Below are 15,606 nucleotides of genomic sequence, written 5' to 3' on the forward strand. Positions count from 1 at the left end.
TACAGACTGTGAACGCAGTGTGAGCACTGTCTTCTCAAGCTCCTATGGCCATGGATTCTGCACTCTGATGGACTGCACCCTCATGCTCTAAGCAAAGATATATCTTTACACTCCTAAGTGTTCCTTTTATAAAATTTAATTTATTTATTTTGCATCCCAACTACAGCTTCCCCTCCCTCCTCTCCCTCCACTCCCTTCTCTTATCTCTCTTCCCCCTCGCCCTCAATTCACCTCACTTCCTTATTCTCTCAGAAAAGGGCAGGCCTCAAACTGGCATCAGCAAAGCCTGGCATATCAAGCTATCTTAAGACAAAGCACTTTGCCTGTGTTCAGGCTGTGCAAGGCATTAAGAGTACTTCTTGACAAGTGATTTGTCACAGGATGAAAAACAACTACTGTGTGTGTGTGTGTGTGTGTGTGTGTGTGTGTGTGAGAGAGAGAGAGAGAGAGAGAGAGAGAGAGAGAGAGAGAATGGGTCTGTATGTGGTAGTGGTGGTGATGGTGACAAAAGAAACCCTAAACACATGATTTCCTTCATTGAGTTCCATCACAGCTGTTTCAGTGTAATAGTTTACAGATATTTTAATAAAATTTGGTTGAAATTATGTAATATTTATCTTTAAAATACCACTCTGAAAATGTTTTTTAATTAATTTATTTTTTTATTGATTTTGCTGAGCGCTTCATTTTTCTCTGTTCCCCTTCCTGTCTCTCCCCTCCCCTTCAACCTTCTCCCATGGTCCCCATGCTTCCAGTTTACTCAGGAGATCTTTCTTGTCTTTTCTACTTCCCATGTAGATTAGATCCATGTATGTCTCTCTTAGGTCCTCATTGTTGTCTAGGTTCTCTGGGACTGTGATTTGTAGGCTTTTTTTTTTTGCTTTATGTTTAAAAACCACTTATAAGTGAGTACATACGAAAATTGTCTTTCTGGGTCTGGTTTACTTCATTCAAAATGATGTTTTCTAGCTCCATTCATTTGTCTGCAAAATTCAAGCTGTCATTATTTTTTTTCTTCTGTGTAGTACTCCATTGTGTAAATGTACCACATTTTCCTTATCCATTCTTAAGTTGAGGGACATTTAGGTGGTTTCCAGCTTCTGGCTATGACAAACAATGCTGCGATGAACATAGTTGAGCACATGTCCTTGTGGTATGATTGAGCATCCTTTGGACATATACCCCAAAGTGGTATTGCTGGGTCTTGAGGAAGGTTGTTTCCTAGTCTTCTGAGAAATCATGATACTGATATCTGAAGGGGCTGTACCAGCTTGCACTCCCACCAGCAATGCAGTAGTGTTCCCTTTTCCCCACAACCTCTCCAGCATGAGTTGTCATCAGTGTTTTTGATCTTGGCCATTCTTACAGGTGAAAGATGGAATCTCAGAGTGGTTTTGATTTGCATTTCTCTGTTGACTAAAGATGGTGAGCATTTCCTTAAGTGTATTTCAGCCATTTTAGAATCTCTCTGTTGAGAGTTCTCTGTTTAGGTCTGTATTCCACTTTTTTATTGGATTATTTGATCTTTAGAGGGCCAGTTTCTTGAGTTCTTTGTATATTTTGGAGATCAGGCCTCTGTCTGAGGTGGGGTTGGTGAAGCTCTTTTCCCAATCTGTAGGCTGTCATTTTGCCTGTGGACCATGGTCCTGTGCTTTACAGAAGCTTTTCAGTTCCAGGAGATCCCATTTAATAATTGTTTCTCTCAGTGTCTGTGCTACTGGGGTTATATTTAGGAAGTGGTCTCCTATGCTCATGCGTTCAAATGTACTTCCCACTTTCTCTTCTATGAGGTTCAGTGTGGCTGGCTTTATGTTAAGGTATTTGATCGATTTGAACTTGAGTTTTGTGCATGGTAATAGATATGAATCTATTTTCATTCTTCTACATGTTGATGTCCAATTATGCCAGCATCATTCATTAAATATGCTTTCTTTTTTTAATTTGATATTTTTTTGCTTCTTTGTCAAAAATCAGGTGTTTGAAAGTGTGTGGATTAATATCCGGGTCTTTGATTTGGTTCCATTGGTCCTCCTGTCTGTTTTTATGCCAATGCCAGGCTGTTTTCAGTACTGTAGCTCTGTAGTAGAGTTTGAAGTCAGGGACTATTATGCCTCCAGAAGTTCTTTTATTGTACAGGATTGTTTTGGCTGTCCTGGTTTTTTTGCTTTTCCATATGAAGTTGTGTACCATTTTTTCAAGGTCTGTGAAGAATTTTGCTGGGATTTTGATGTGCATTGCATTGAATCTGTAGATTGCTTTTCGTAATTGGTATTTTTACTATGTTAATTCTACCTACCCAAGAATATGGGAGATCTTTCACTTTCTGGTGTCTTCTTCAATTTCTTTCTTCAAAGATTTAAAGTTCTTGTCATACAAGTCTTCCACTTATTTGGTTAGAGTTACTCTGAGTTACTCTTCTATTTGTGGCTATTTTGAAGGGTGGTGTTTCTTATTTCTTTCTCTGCCCATTTATCATCAGTGTAAAGGAGGGCTACTGGTGTTTTTAAGTTAATCTTGTATCCTGCTACATTACTGAAAGTGTTTATGAGTTATAGAAGTTCCTTGATTGATTTTTTGGGGGTCACTTATATGAACTATCATATCATCAGCAAACAGAGTTTGATTTCTTCTTTTACGATTTGTGTCCCTTGGACCTCCTTTTGTTGCCTTATTGCTCTAGCTAGAACATCAAGTACTATATTGAATAGATATGGAGAGAGCGGACAACATTTTCTTGTTCCTGACTTCAGTGGGATCCTGTGAATTTCTCTCCATTTAGTTTTATACTGGCTGTTGGCTTGCTGTGTATTGCTGTTATTATGTTTAGGTGTGTTCCTTGTATCCTTGCTCTCTCCAAGACCTTTATCATGAAGAAATGTTGTATTTTGTTGAAAGCTTTTTCAGAATCTGATGAGATGATCCTGTGGTTTTTATTTTTCATTTTGTTTATATGATGGATTATGTTGACAGATTTTCATATGTCAAACTATCCCTGCATCTCTGGGATGAAGCTGACTTGATCATGGTGGATAATGGTTCTGATGTGTTCTTGGATTCGATTTGCCAATATTTTATTTAATACTTTTGCATCAGTGTTCTTGGGTGAGATTGGTCTGTAATTCTCTTTCTTGGCTGAGTCTTTATGTGGTTTGGGCATCAGGGTAATTGTAGCCTCATAAAAAGAGTTTGGCAATGTTCCTTCTGTTTCTGTTGTGTGGAATAATTTGATGAGTATTGGTATTAGTTCTTTGAAAATCTTGTAGAATTCTGAGCTAAAACTATCTGGTCCTGGGCTTTTTTGGTTGGAGACTTTTGATGACTGTTTCTATTTCTTTAGCAGTTATAGGTCTGTTTAATTTGCTTATCTGGTCTTGATTTAATTTTGGTGATATTTATCCAGAAAGTTGTCCATTTCAAGTTTTCCAATTTAGTGGAGTACAGGTTTTCAAATATGATCTGATGATTCTCTGTATTTCCTCCATGTCTGTTGTTATGTCCCCTTTTTCATTTCTGACTTTGTTAATTTAGATATTCTCTCTCTGCCTTTTGGTTAATTGGGATAAAGGTTTTTCTATTTTGTTGATTTTCTCGAAGAACCAACTCTTTGTGTCTTTCATTCTTTGTATTATTTTCTTTGTTTCTATTTTGTCGATTTCAGCTCTCATTTGATTATTTCCTGCAGTCTAGTTCTCTTGGGTGAGTTTGCTTCCTTTGGTTGTAAAGTTTTCAAATGTTCTGTTAATTCACTAGTGTGGGATTTTTCCATCTTCTTTACGTAAGCATTTAGTGCTGTGAAATTTCCTATTAATACTGCTTTCATTGTGCCCCATAAATTTGGGTATGTTGTGTGGTCATTTTCATTGAATTTAAGAAGTCTTTAATTTCTCCCTTTATTTCTTCCTTCACCCATTGATGATTCAGGTGAGCATTGTTTAATTTCCACGTGTTAGTAAGCTTTCTGGAATTAGTGTTGCTGTTGAACTCTAGCTTTAAGCTATGGTGATCTGATAAGATACATGGGGTTATTCCAAATTTTTGTATCTGTTGAAGTTTGTTTTGTTACCAAGTATGTGGTCAATTTTTGAGAAGGTTCCATGAGGTGCTGAGAAGAAGGTATAATCTTTTATGTTTGGATGAAATATTCTATAGATGTCTGTTAAGTCCATTTGAGTCATAACATCTGTTAGTTCCCTTGTTTCTTAGTTCATTTTCTGTCTGACTGACCTGTCCAGTGGTGAGAGGGGAGTGTTGAAGTCTCACACTAGTAGTGTGTGGAGTTTAAAGTATGATTTAAGCTTTATAAGTATTTTTTTTACATATGAAGGTGCCCTTTTATTTGGGACATAGATGTTCAGTATTGAGATTTCCTCTTGATGGATTTTTCCTTTGATTAATATGAAATATCCTTCTTTGCCTCTTTTGATTGATTTAATTTATTTTTGAGTCTATTTTGTTAAATATTAGGATAGCTACACCAGCTTGTTTCTTATATCCATTTGATTGGAAAATTTTTTCCCAACCCTTTACTCTGAGGCTATGTCTGTTTTTGAGGTTGAGGTGTGTTTCTTGTATGCAGAAGAAGGATGGATTTTGTTTTCGTATCCAATCTGTTAGCATATGTTTTCTTATAGGTGAGTTGAGTCCATTTATTTTAAGGGATATTAATGACCAGTGATTGTCATGTCCTGTTAATTTAGTTTTCTTTGTAGGTAATGTTAATTTATGTACTTTTCATTCTTTGGGATTTGCTGCTATGAGATCATCTACTGTCTGTGTTTTTGTTGATGTAGCCAACTTCCCTGGTTTGGAGTTTTCCTTCTAGTACTTCGTGGTATTGCTGGGTTTGTGGCTAGGTATTGGGGAAATCTGGTTCTGTCATGGAATATCTTGTTTTGTGCTTCCATGGTGGTTGAAAATTTTTCTGGGTATAGTAGTCTGGGCTGGCATCCATGGTCTCTTAATGTCTGCACAATGCTTAACCAGGACCTTCTGGCTTTCATTTTCTCCATTGAAAAGTCAGATGTAATTCTGATAGGTCTGCCTTTATATGTTACTTGGCCTTTTACCTTTGCAGCTCTTAATATTCTTTCTTTATTATGCATGTTTAGTGTTTTGATTATTATGTGGCAAGGGGACCTCTTTTGATTCAGTCTATTTGGTATTGTGTAAGTTTCTTGTGTCTTCATAGACATATTTGTCTTTAGGTTTGGGGAAATTTTCTTCTATGATTTTGTTAAGTATATTTTCTGTGCTTTTGAGTTGAACTTTTTCTCCTTGTATACTCATTATTCTGAGGGTTTTGTCTTTTCATGGTATCCCATATTTCTTGGATATTTTGTTTTAAGCATTTGTTAGATTTAATGTTTTCTTTGACTGTCATGTTGCTTTTTGTGGTGTTGCAAGTGTTTACCCATCTTTTCCTCTAATTGATGTAGTTGGGGCTGTCTCTGACTCTGGTGATCAATCTTCCAGATACCAGTGGATCCTAGGCTCAGAGGGCTGCTCCTCGTGATGCAGTCAGTGCCACAGTTCCAGTTACTCCATTGGTCACTCCGTGTTTCTGGAGGTCGCTCAGCGCTCCTGGGGTTTGCTCCGCTCCCGTGGAGTTCACTGTCTCAGGCCCACTCCAGCCCAGGTCGCTGGTTCAATCCTGCTCCTGTGTAGTTTGCTCGGAAATTGTCTTTATAGTTTTGGAAAATGTATGTACATTATGATAGAAATAAAACAGAAATGGAATCTGACTTAAGTCAAGAAATCTTAACACTAAAATTATCAGCAAAATGTATGAAACTATATTCTCAGTATGTTTAAATCTCTGATTATAATATATATAATATGATGTAGGTATTATAAAATTAGTATATATATATATACACGTATATATACATGATTTAGTTAGCATCTGGCTCTTTATGTTATTATTGTTCACAAATTGTGTGTGTGTGGAAACGTGCATTTTATACTTCTAAAGAAAGAAGCAGAGCAGCCTTGCTTGAGTGCACAGCAATTTGCCGCACTGCAGATGTGCACACACATGAGAGTGGTGGAAACATGAGCATGACCTCTGATCAGCTTGGACCTAGGACCTTAGAGCTTCAGTTCCCCAGTTCCCTTAGTCTACTGGGTTTTATTATTGATCTCTATCCTTTCCATTATTTAGTCATGTTACTGTAACTTAGTAAAGCATCTATTTCTCATTATGTAGTCTTTCATATGCATTCTTATTTTACATTGCATTTTTATATAATTTACTTTCTATAGATGAACAAATGAGAAAGAACACATTTTTCAATTTTGCATTTTGTTTCTGAGTTATTCCTTTTTAGCTGTCATAAAAAGTCCAGAAATATGATGGAAACTGTATATTCTAATTTAAAAATATATAGTAAAAAAGTGGACTTTAAACATATTTCTCATTCATTTTCAGGAGAGGCAGAGTAAGAATAAAAATCTCACAAATAAACCACATTTATTTTGAAACAGTGTTTTATGTACCCCATGCTAATCTTTAATTATTTAACAGAAACAGTCCTTGAATTCTGGTCCTCTTGCTTTGAGCTCTTGAGTGCTGAGATGACAGACTTGCAACAGCATGCCTAGTTCAATTTGCATTCTTATAAATGATGATCTCATGATCAAATATTGCTAACATCTTAATTTTATGGTCTGAATGGCTGATTGTATGATCTAGAAAAAGTATTCCTCAACTTTCAATTTAATTTTTTTTCTCTTTTACAAGTAACAAAAACACTACATTCACAAGTAAAGTTAACAAGAGATTTTAGGATGTCAAAATACATTTAAGAATACAGGGTCCTAAAATATATAAAATATTATGTAGCTAGTATGAATTACTGATAGAAATTATAAGTCTCAGAAAACACTGTTCCCAGACTTTTGGATCAATTAATAAATGAAAGGTGATTTCTAGGGCTGAAGAGATGGCTCAGTGCCTATGAACACTTGCTTCTCTTCTTGAGAACCTGAGTTCATGATCCAGCACCCATATCTAGCAGCTCACAGCTGGTAGTAACTCCAACTCTGAGGATCCAATGATCTCTTGACCTCTTCTGGCCTCCTTGGGCAACTGCACTCACATGTGCACATGGTGCACACCACACACACAGATACACACATAGAGAGACACACACAAACACACAATACTTAATATGCAAAAATCTTCAAAAAGTATGATTTATAAATAGATTACTATAATTATCTTTTCCTAAGTAACATTCGATATGTTGTGAACATCTACCAGCCATCAGAAATGTTAACTTATTGCTTAGTATTGCTTAACTTCTTTATTGTTGAACTGAAAGTTGCACAAGGCTCAAAATGATGTTTTAGTTGCTACTCTTTCAGTTGAGATGAGAGTATAGTCTCTAGTTCAGCAATTCTCTTGAAGAAAAGTATGTTAGTTTTCAAACAAGTTCAATTGTCTTTTTTAATGAAAATCAATACTAAATTTTATGTACGTGATTTCTCAGATACAAATATGAATGCTTGTGAATGTAATTTTGAGCATCATTTAAATCTATAGGTAAATCTTCAGTCTACTTCAGGTCTCATAGTCAGCCTTTAAAGAAGACACTTAGAACAGCACACAGGCAGCCTTGAATTCTGAGATTTAACTTGATGTTATTGTTGCTATAGTTACAGCTGAAATCTTACATAAAACAAATTACTTATTGATGGGAAATGCTGAGTAGCTCTGCGGAGTCCCTTTTCTGTTCCTTTTTTTTTTATTGCTTTCATTTCCTAGTCCCCTCTTAAGATTAATGGATTTTCGTACTGTTGTTCTATTTTGAACAAGCTTTGATGACTTGAGGTTAAAGTAAATACATTTTACTAACATGTTCTAGCTGACAATTTAATGTGCTTGAATATACTGTGATCAGCATAGTTGTTTTTACATGCTTCTTTCTTATCAGAATTTTCCCTATCTGGAGATAAATTTTTATATTCTAATAAGTGATGATAAAGAAGTAAATAAGAATGTGATTGTTTTCATAATATGAAGGTTTCTGGATTTGTTATCTTTAATCATAGCATAGATGAAAATCTTTTCTTGTAGATTGTTCCATTAAAGGATACTAACAAGAATATCCTCAAAATAAAACATTAAAATCTGCAAAATGTATAAAAACAAATTGTCTTAGTTAAGGTTTCTATTGTTGTGAAGAGATACCATGACCACTGCAACTCTAATAAAAAAAAAAAATTTAATTGGGGTGGCTTACAGGTTCCGAGGTTTATTGCATCATCACGGTGGGACATGGGAGAGTGCAGGCAGACATGGTGCAAGAAGTGGCCAAGAGTACTGCATCTTACAGGCAACAGGAAGTGAACTAAAACACTTGGTGGTATCTTAAATGTAGGAGACCTCAAAGCCTGCCCCCACAGTGACACACTTCCTCCAAGAAGGTCACACCTCCTAATAGTGCCAGTCCTTTTGGGTCATTTCCCTTCAAACTACCCCAAAGACTTTCAACCATATCATGGTTCAAAACTGCATTTAGTTTAATTTCAAAAGTCTCCATAATCTATAGCAGTCTCAAACTTGTTGCAAAGTCCAAAATCTCTTCTGAGACTTATAGCAGTCTCTTAACTCTAATTCCTCTATAAAAGCAAAAAGAAAATCACAGATTTCCAACATATAATGACACAAAATATACATTACCATTTCAAAATGTATGGAAGGGAGCATAGTGAGGATATACTGAACCAAAATAAGACCAAAAACCAGGTGAGCAATCATCAAACCCTGAATTCCCATGTCTGATGTCAAAATGCTCTTCTGGTCTCCAACTCCTTTCAATTTTGTTGACAACATACTTCTTTCTCTTTGGCTGGTTCCATTCCCCATTAGCAGCTTTCCTCAGCCACAATCCTATGCCTCTGGCATCTCTAACATCTTGGGGTCTCCAAGGCAATCCATGCTTAGTTTCACAGCGTTAGCAGTGGCCTCTCTCGGCCTCCATTCAAGAATGCCACTGACACATCCCTGACCTCAGGGGCTTTTCTTAGTGACAGAGTAAAGTCCATATCCCGTTCTTTTACTCTCAACTCTAAAACCAGAACCAAGTGTCCAAAACTGCCAAGTTCTTCTGATTACTGGTGCTGGAATTTGGCCCCTTTGCTCAATTACATCTTTACCACCTTTCTATTTTCCAGGGATAAACATAGCTGTCTGAAAAATCAGAGGTCTGCCAGCCTCTGCTTTCCATGTGCTAGGATTAAAGGTGTGTACCACCACACACAGCTCTAAGCTTTTATTTAAACTAACTTTTCGTAAGTTTGACATTTAGCTGAGTGGGCTCATGCCCTGAGGTCAGCATACCTTTTTTCCCCATTTCTAAATCTGTTTATCTCCTTGAACACAAGACTTAACTCCATCCCATTCCCTGGTAGTGCCCCTTTTCTTCTAAATCTGTACATTCTGTATTTTTTATTGTTCTTTCATGAACACACCTATTCCCTCTCAAATTTATGACTTCTTTAGTTGAGTTGAATACCCACACACAAACACAGACACACACACACACACACACACACACACACACACACACACACATACACACGGAGATGAAGAGGATCTGTGAGGAGTTGGGGAATGGGAATGAGTAAGATCAAAATGTATTGTGTTTTTTGTATGTACAACGATAATTCTGCACCTAAGATTCAAGAAATATCATGGAAGATAAGGAAGAAAGGTTTTAAGATCCAGATTTTAATATATGATCTCTCTCTTTCTCTCTCTCTCTCTCTCTCTCTCTAGATATATGTATATATATATATAGTTAATTATATATTTTATATAAATAAATATATAAATACATCTTATTCAGTTTCATTAATGTTACTTATATGTGCTCAATGTCAGGGTTGATCTCTTGGTATTGAATAGTCAAATAGTAGGATCTTCCCTAAGTAAGACTATTTCTTTTTCTTTTATCATTGAGTGAACTATTTTATCATATAGTTCTTTGTGGGTAGGGCAAAAAACCAGTCACATTCTTTACCAAAATATCACAAGGAATCAACTTGTGAGGTGCCCTATTCTCTTTAAGGTGTTGTTGGTGTAGTATCTGTTCAGGCCTTGTTGAAATATTATGGATGAAGCTTGCCTCTCATTTCTAGGAGGACACCATTTTACAGCAGATTTCCTGGTCTTCTGGATCTTAAAACCTTCATTCCTTACCTTCCATGATATTCTCTTAACCTTAGCTGCAGAGTTTTCTTTGTATAAACAAAAAAACACAACACAGTTTGATGTTATTCTTTTCCCTTCCCCAACTCCTCGCAAATCTTTCTCAACCATTCTATGTACACAACTTCACATACTTCTCTCTCTCTCTTGAGACAAACGAACAAACCAAGAGTCAAATTTGTATTAGCAAACTACTACTGAGGATGGGGCCTGCCCCACAGTGTGGTTGGTACACACAGTGTCACCCCTTTGAAGTAACTGAACTTCCTTCTCCCCATGTTTATCCGTCATGAACACCTTCTTGGGCTGGGTTAGGAATTTATATTTACTTCCTCTCTTCTATGCTAGGATTTTGTCTGGTTTGAGTTTGTGTAGGTCTTGTGATTGTTTTCATAGTCTATGTAAGTTCCTAGACATGTCTGCCCTGTTGTGTCTTGAAAATGCTGTCTCCTTGAGGTCATCCATCACTATGGCTCTTACAATCTTTCCATGCCTTCTTCTGTACAGATCTCTGAGCCCTGGCTTCAGAAGTGTGATATGGATACTGTATATAGAACTGGACATTTCAAAGTCCTCATTCTCTGCACATTGTCCATTTGTGGATTTCAGTGTTAGTTACTCTAAGAAGAAGCTTCTCTGATGAGAGCAGAGAATTGCATTTCTCTATAAGCATAACCATATACCATTAAGAGACAGTTTATTGTATGTTGTCTTAGCATAATAATAATAATAAAAGAGTTCCCCCTAGAACTCATGACTTAGCTAGCCTCAGGAGCTCAGCCTTGTTGACTGTCTGATATAGAATCCAACTTGTGGAGTGTGACAAATCCGACCAAATGTGGCCGATTATCTCCCACCACATTTGTTCTGTGTTTGCACCGATTCATCTTGCAGGCAGGGAGCTCTTGCAGGTTTCAGGGTTTGTAGCTGGTGTTATCTCTGAGAGCTGTTCTACCAACTGCTCGCCTGGGACACTCCGGTACGATCACCTCTGCTTTATAAGTTTACCAAACATGCAATTAATTGGAGAAATGAAGTGTTTTATTTGACAAAATGGATTGGATGGATACACTACAGTTGAGCTTCTTACCTAAATTTCAAAAAGGTATGAGAATATTGAGTATACCACCTTCCGGATACCAAAGTGCTTCGTTTTCTCAACAGAGTTCCCTCATTAAAAAAGCCATGTGCTCTATGATACTTAGCATATTCTCAATACATAAGAGTAGTTTCCCAAAAAAATCAGAATTTTATAGTGGACAAAATGCATGAAACCTGTATTCCTGTTAGATTAAAAGTCCCCAGCTTATTCACACTGGGACATGTCCTGATGAGAATGCTTCATACACACCTGCTTGTGATTTTTAGACTCCTTGTATCAAAACAGCCCCGTGAGACTGCTATTTTTGTCTGTTTTTGTTTTTTTGAAACATCAAGTTCAAAATGTGAATAAGGATGATATCTTCAGATGTGCTTCAATCAAGTAATGACTTCTGAGCCATAGCGCAGATCAAGACTGGTGCTCTGGAGGTTTTCTCTTTTATTCGGCCCTGTTTGACAAGTGATCAAGTCAGTTTCTTTCCCATAACTTGTGAACCAGATTGTTCCATAACACTGTAGTTCATACCAGAGATGCTTTCCCGGGAATTTAAGAAAGGATTGATATTGAAGGGCCATACACACTAAAAGCAAATGCATCCTACTGTTTTAAGTCAGGGCTTACTGGAAGTAAGAGTTGTCTTTCATCTTTGTACTTTAGAGAAGAAACTAACGATCTATAACCCCTAACAGATTACAAAATAGTCAAATATCTTAAGCACCATTTGTAACGTCTATAAAGAATAGAAAGCAGGGAACAAATGAAGCTTTTCTCTGATAGTATTCTGCTACAGTAAGTGATCTTTCTGCAAGGGATTTAAGCCGAGCACCTGGAGAGAAGAGCCAGGATGAAGAGCAATTTGAAACTGAATTTATCTGGAGACAATGACACACAAGACAGCAGGCAGGATTATTTATAGGACCCTCCCACCTTGTTTCTTGCATAATAAATACACATTATATGGTAATGATGAGAGAGAAGCAACATGTACAGCCTTTATCTTTTATATGAAAATACATATAATGGAAGACAAAATACAGAACACAAAGCTCAAGGATAATGTCTGCCCCGAACCTCGCAGCTGCCTCCCTTGTGATTGCTTGCCTTGTGTTCTTTTCAGAAAGTAGTTTTCATGACTTAGATTGCAAAAACAGTGAGCTGGCTGGTTCTCAAAGTGGTGGGTCCTCTTTTCTTCACTTGGTGCTCTGCTAAAATAGCCCTCTAGGGAACTGTATTTGATCTAGGTGATCTGCCTGAGACTGTTGCAGTTCCCTGTGCCTTGAGCAGCAGTCCCAGAAGGAGGCATTTCAGTCGCAAAATCAAAATACTTAAAAAAAAAAAATGTCAAACAATTTGATCTATGACTCTATCCTGCTTAACTGGTGAATACATGTAATTAGTATTAAAAATGGAATCATTTTATTAATTAGAAAGAAGATAGAGAATTACACACGAGTGACTCTGGAGAACTCCATGCAACTCGGTGGAAATTCATTTGGTTGATACCAAGAGATAAAGAGTGGCTAAACTAAATTCAAATAACGTTTTTTTTTTTTTAGTTTTAAACAAAAATGAAACGTATTATGTAATGTAATTGTATTTAAGCAAATTTATGATGGAAATGCTAAGTTTTAAGATACTAGGCTTTAATAATTTTTCTTTCAAATTTACAGTTTTCTTTTCAGTGCCAAACTCTAAATAAGTCATATATAATAAGTAAAATAACTCTGGGTCCCTCCTTAAGTTCATTCTTCTAGCCCCTTTCTTTTTCTAAGTGGTGGTGAACATAGAAATTGGTAGTCATTATAGATTTTGCCCATGTTTATATTTTCAATAATCTTCTTTACATTTTTTTCAATGATGCTTTTTTTCTGATTTAGAACAGAATAACTTTCCCTGTGCCTATCAATAATCAACAGAATAACTAGACAGTTTCAATTTTCATCTTGACTAATGTGGTAAAATAGAAAGTCCGCTGTAATCCTAATCTGTTCATTGCTGTCCATTTTACAGATTCAGGAATGGCTTTGCTTAAATTGCCAGACGCAGAGAGCAATTTCAGGTCAACTTGGAGATACAGGCAAAATGCCTCCTGTATCATCAGAATCCAAGGCATCTCCTGTGCCTGCCCCTGCAGAACCACCATCTCAGAAAGCACCCACGTGGGCCCCGGTAAAAGATAAAAAGAAGGAAACAGAAGTAAAAACTGAAACTGAAAAACTCATTCCAGAAAAAGAAACACCATTAACTGAGAAAACCCCTGCACCGGTCACCGTAGATCAAAAACCAGAAGAGAGTAAAGTAGAGAAAAGTAAAATTTCAGCCTGGAAAGAAAAGAAATCACCCTCTGAAGAGGAAAAACTACTCCCCGAAGATAAAACGAGAAAGAAGTCACTTGAGGAAAAGTCGGCCCCTGCTGAAGAAAAACCACCGCTTGAAGGAAAGAAGCCAACCCCCAGAGATAAGGAGTTACCCCCAGAAGTAAAGCCACTGGCCTTGGAGGGGGCAGAGAAACAGGAAGTACTTCAAGCTCAAGCACAAATTCCTGAAGAGCCCACAGCAGGGGTAGCCGCCAAGGCAGTGGGAGAAGAGGGGCAGCCCGAGGCCAGGACTGAAGATCTGCCCAGGGACACACCTCAGACTTTGCCCAAGGAAGGAGGCAGGGAAAGCGGTGCAGAGAAACCGCCACCGGCGGAAGGCAGCGCCAAGTCTGACCTGGTGGAGCCTGGCAAAGAAAAACCAGTAAGTTGTACTTCCTGCCATCGCAGTCCTGCGTGCGCAGTTCGCTAGGTTTGCTTAGTACCTCAGCCAGTCACAGATAGGATGGGAGTGAAAACCTTTAAACCGTGAATTACGTTTCAGAGAATTCTACCTTTTTTTTTTTTTTTTGCACGTAAATGAAAAGCAATGGCGTTTTGATACCTTAGTCAACTTCCATAAAGCATAGAGACAAAATTCTCTAAATCATATAGAAAAATGAAAAGATTTTTCTCATGGTTTAGTGCCATTTGTCTAATATGGAGGATTGCTTATTATCTGCGTATAGTATAGAGTACCACGAACTTTACATACTCTTCCTTTAGTTAGAAGTTTCAAGAATGCCCCGTTTTAAGTACTATTTGCATAAGCAATTCTGCCATTTTAAAGGAACGCTGTTCTTTCAAAGTATATTAATTTTAATTAAAATCCAATTTTATTATGTATGTGTGTGTATACATACATAAGAATTAAAATGTAAGCTATTTAGAGAGCCACAAAATATCTTCTACTTAATTAAATAATTTAATTCATAGGGGACACTGATGGTTCACAGAAAAATTACCTATTGTACATCTATTATAACTGCAAGCAGGAATTACAACCGCAACCTTGAATTAGTTTATGGGAGTCTGCTATTTTGTGTTCACTATAACACATGCCTGCTGACCCATCTCCACCATCTTTCTTTCTCATTCTGATCATTTTTTGTCGGTCCCGCATTTGCCATTTTTAGGATTTTCTTTGCCAGTCTCCAATTTTTTCCCCTTGAGTTTCCTTCTTTTCTATCCAGAGAAGTCACATAATCAACCCTTAAAATCACGTGTGCACATGTGTCTCTAGTTTTGAGTTACAGAGCTGGGTTTTCGTGTATTCAAGTAGACAGTTTCCCTTTAGCCCTCACTGTAAATTCAAGCCCAACATGGCTGACTAATTGCTCGTTTTTCTGTAGAATCCCCTCTCCTTTTGGTTTTCTGTAATGTGACACCATCATTTACTTGCCTCTTGTCTTACAGACACAAATCTGAGGCCAGCTAGGTTTCTATTTCTCGGGACTTGGTCCTCCATACCATTACTGATCGTGAGGACATCCCTCTACTTGATGCTTCCTTGAGCTCCAGAGTTCGTTATTCTCATAATGGTTATAAATGCAGAGTCCATCGGTTTTCCTGGCACATTTTACTTACTCCTTGTGGGATCTCATTTAATCATTGTTTTACCTTGGTTTGCTGCTAGATAAATGCCCTAGCAATACAGGAAGGGTCAGTTCCCTAGTGATACACTTATGAGTTCTTTGCATTGTAAGTTTTATCAGCACATGACCTCTCTCTCTCTCTGTGTGTGTGTGTATGTGTGTGTGTGTGTGTGTGTGTGTGTTATTGTTTTATCTGCCACTAACCTACTATAGAAAAGGGTTTGGCCAACACTATATAAGTCATATTTCTTCTTTTACAAACCATCAGCTTTAAATTGACAGTGAACAAATGAAGTGATTGCTTTATTATACTTTGTCTTACAGCAGAATTTCCAGTTTTTC

The 15,606-nt window shown here is 37.2% G+C and overlaps 1 protein-coding gene across 3 annotated transcripts in view; it reads left to right on the plus strand.

Annotated features, from left to right (window-relative positions):
- Positions 1-15,606, plus strand: part of Pclo (piccolo presynaptic cytomatrix protein) — a 315,871-nt gene that overhangs the window by 140,126 nt on the left and 160,139 nt on the right. For all 3 annotated transcript variants that reach the window (XM_085684248.2, XM_085684247.2, XM_085684245.2), the window contains exon 4: positions 13,326-14,054. In XM_085684248.2, the coding sequence (XP_085540374.2) occupies positions 13,326-14,054 (729 nt within the window). The remainder of the gene's footprint in view (positions 1-13,325; positions 14,055-15,606) is intronic.

The sequence above is a fragment of the Myodes glareolus genome, chromosome 27 (genome assembly GCF_982192425.1).
Source record: "Myodes glareolus chromosome 27, mMyoGla1.1, whole genome shotgun sequence".
NCBI lineage: Eukaryota > Metazoa > Chordata > Mammalia > Rodentia > Cricetidae > Myodes > Myodes glareolus.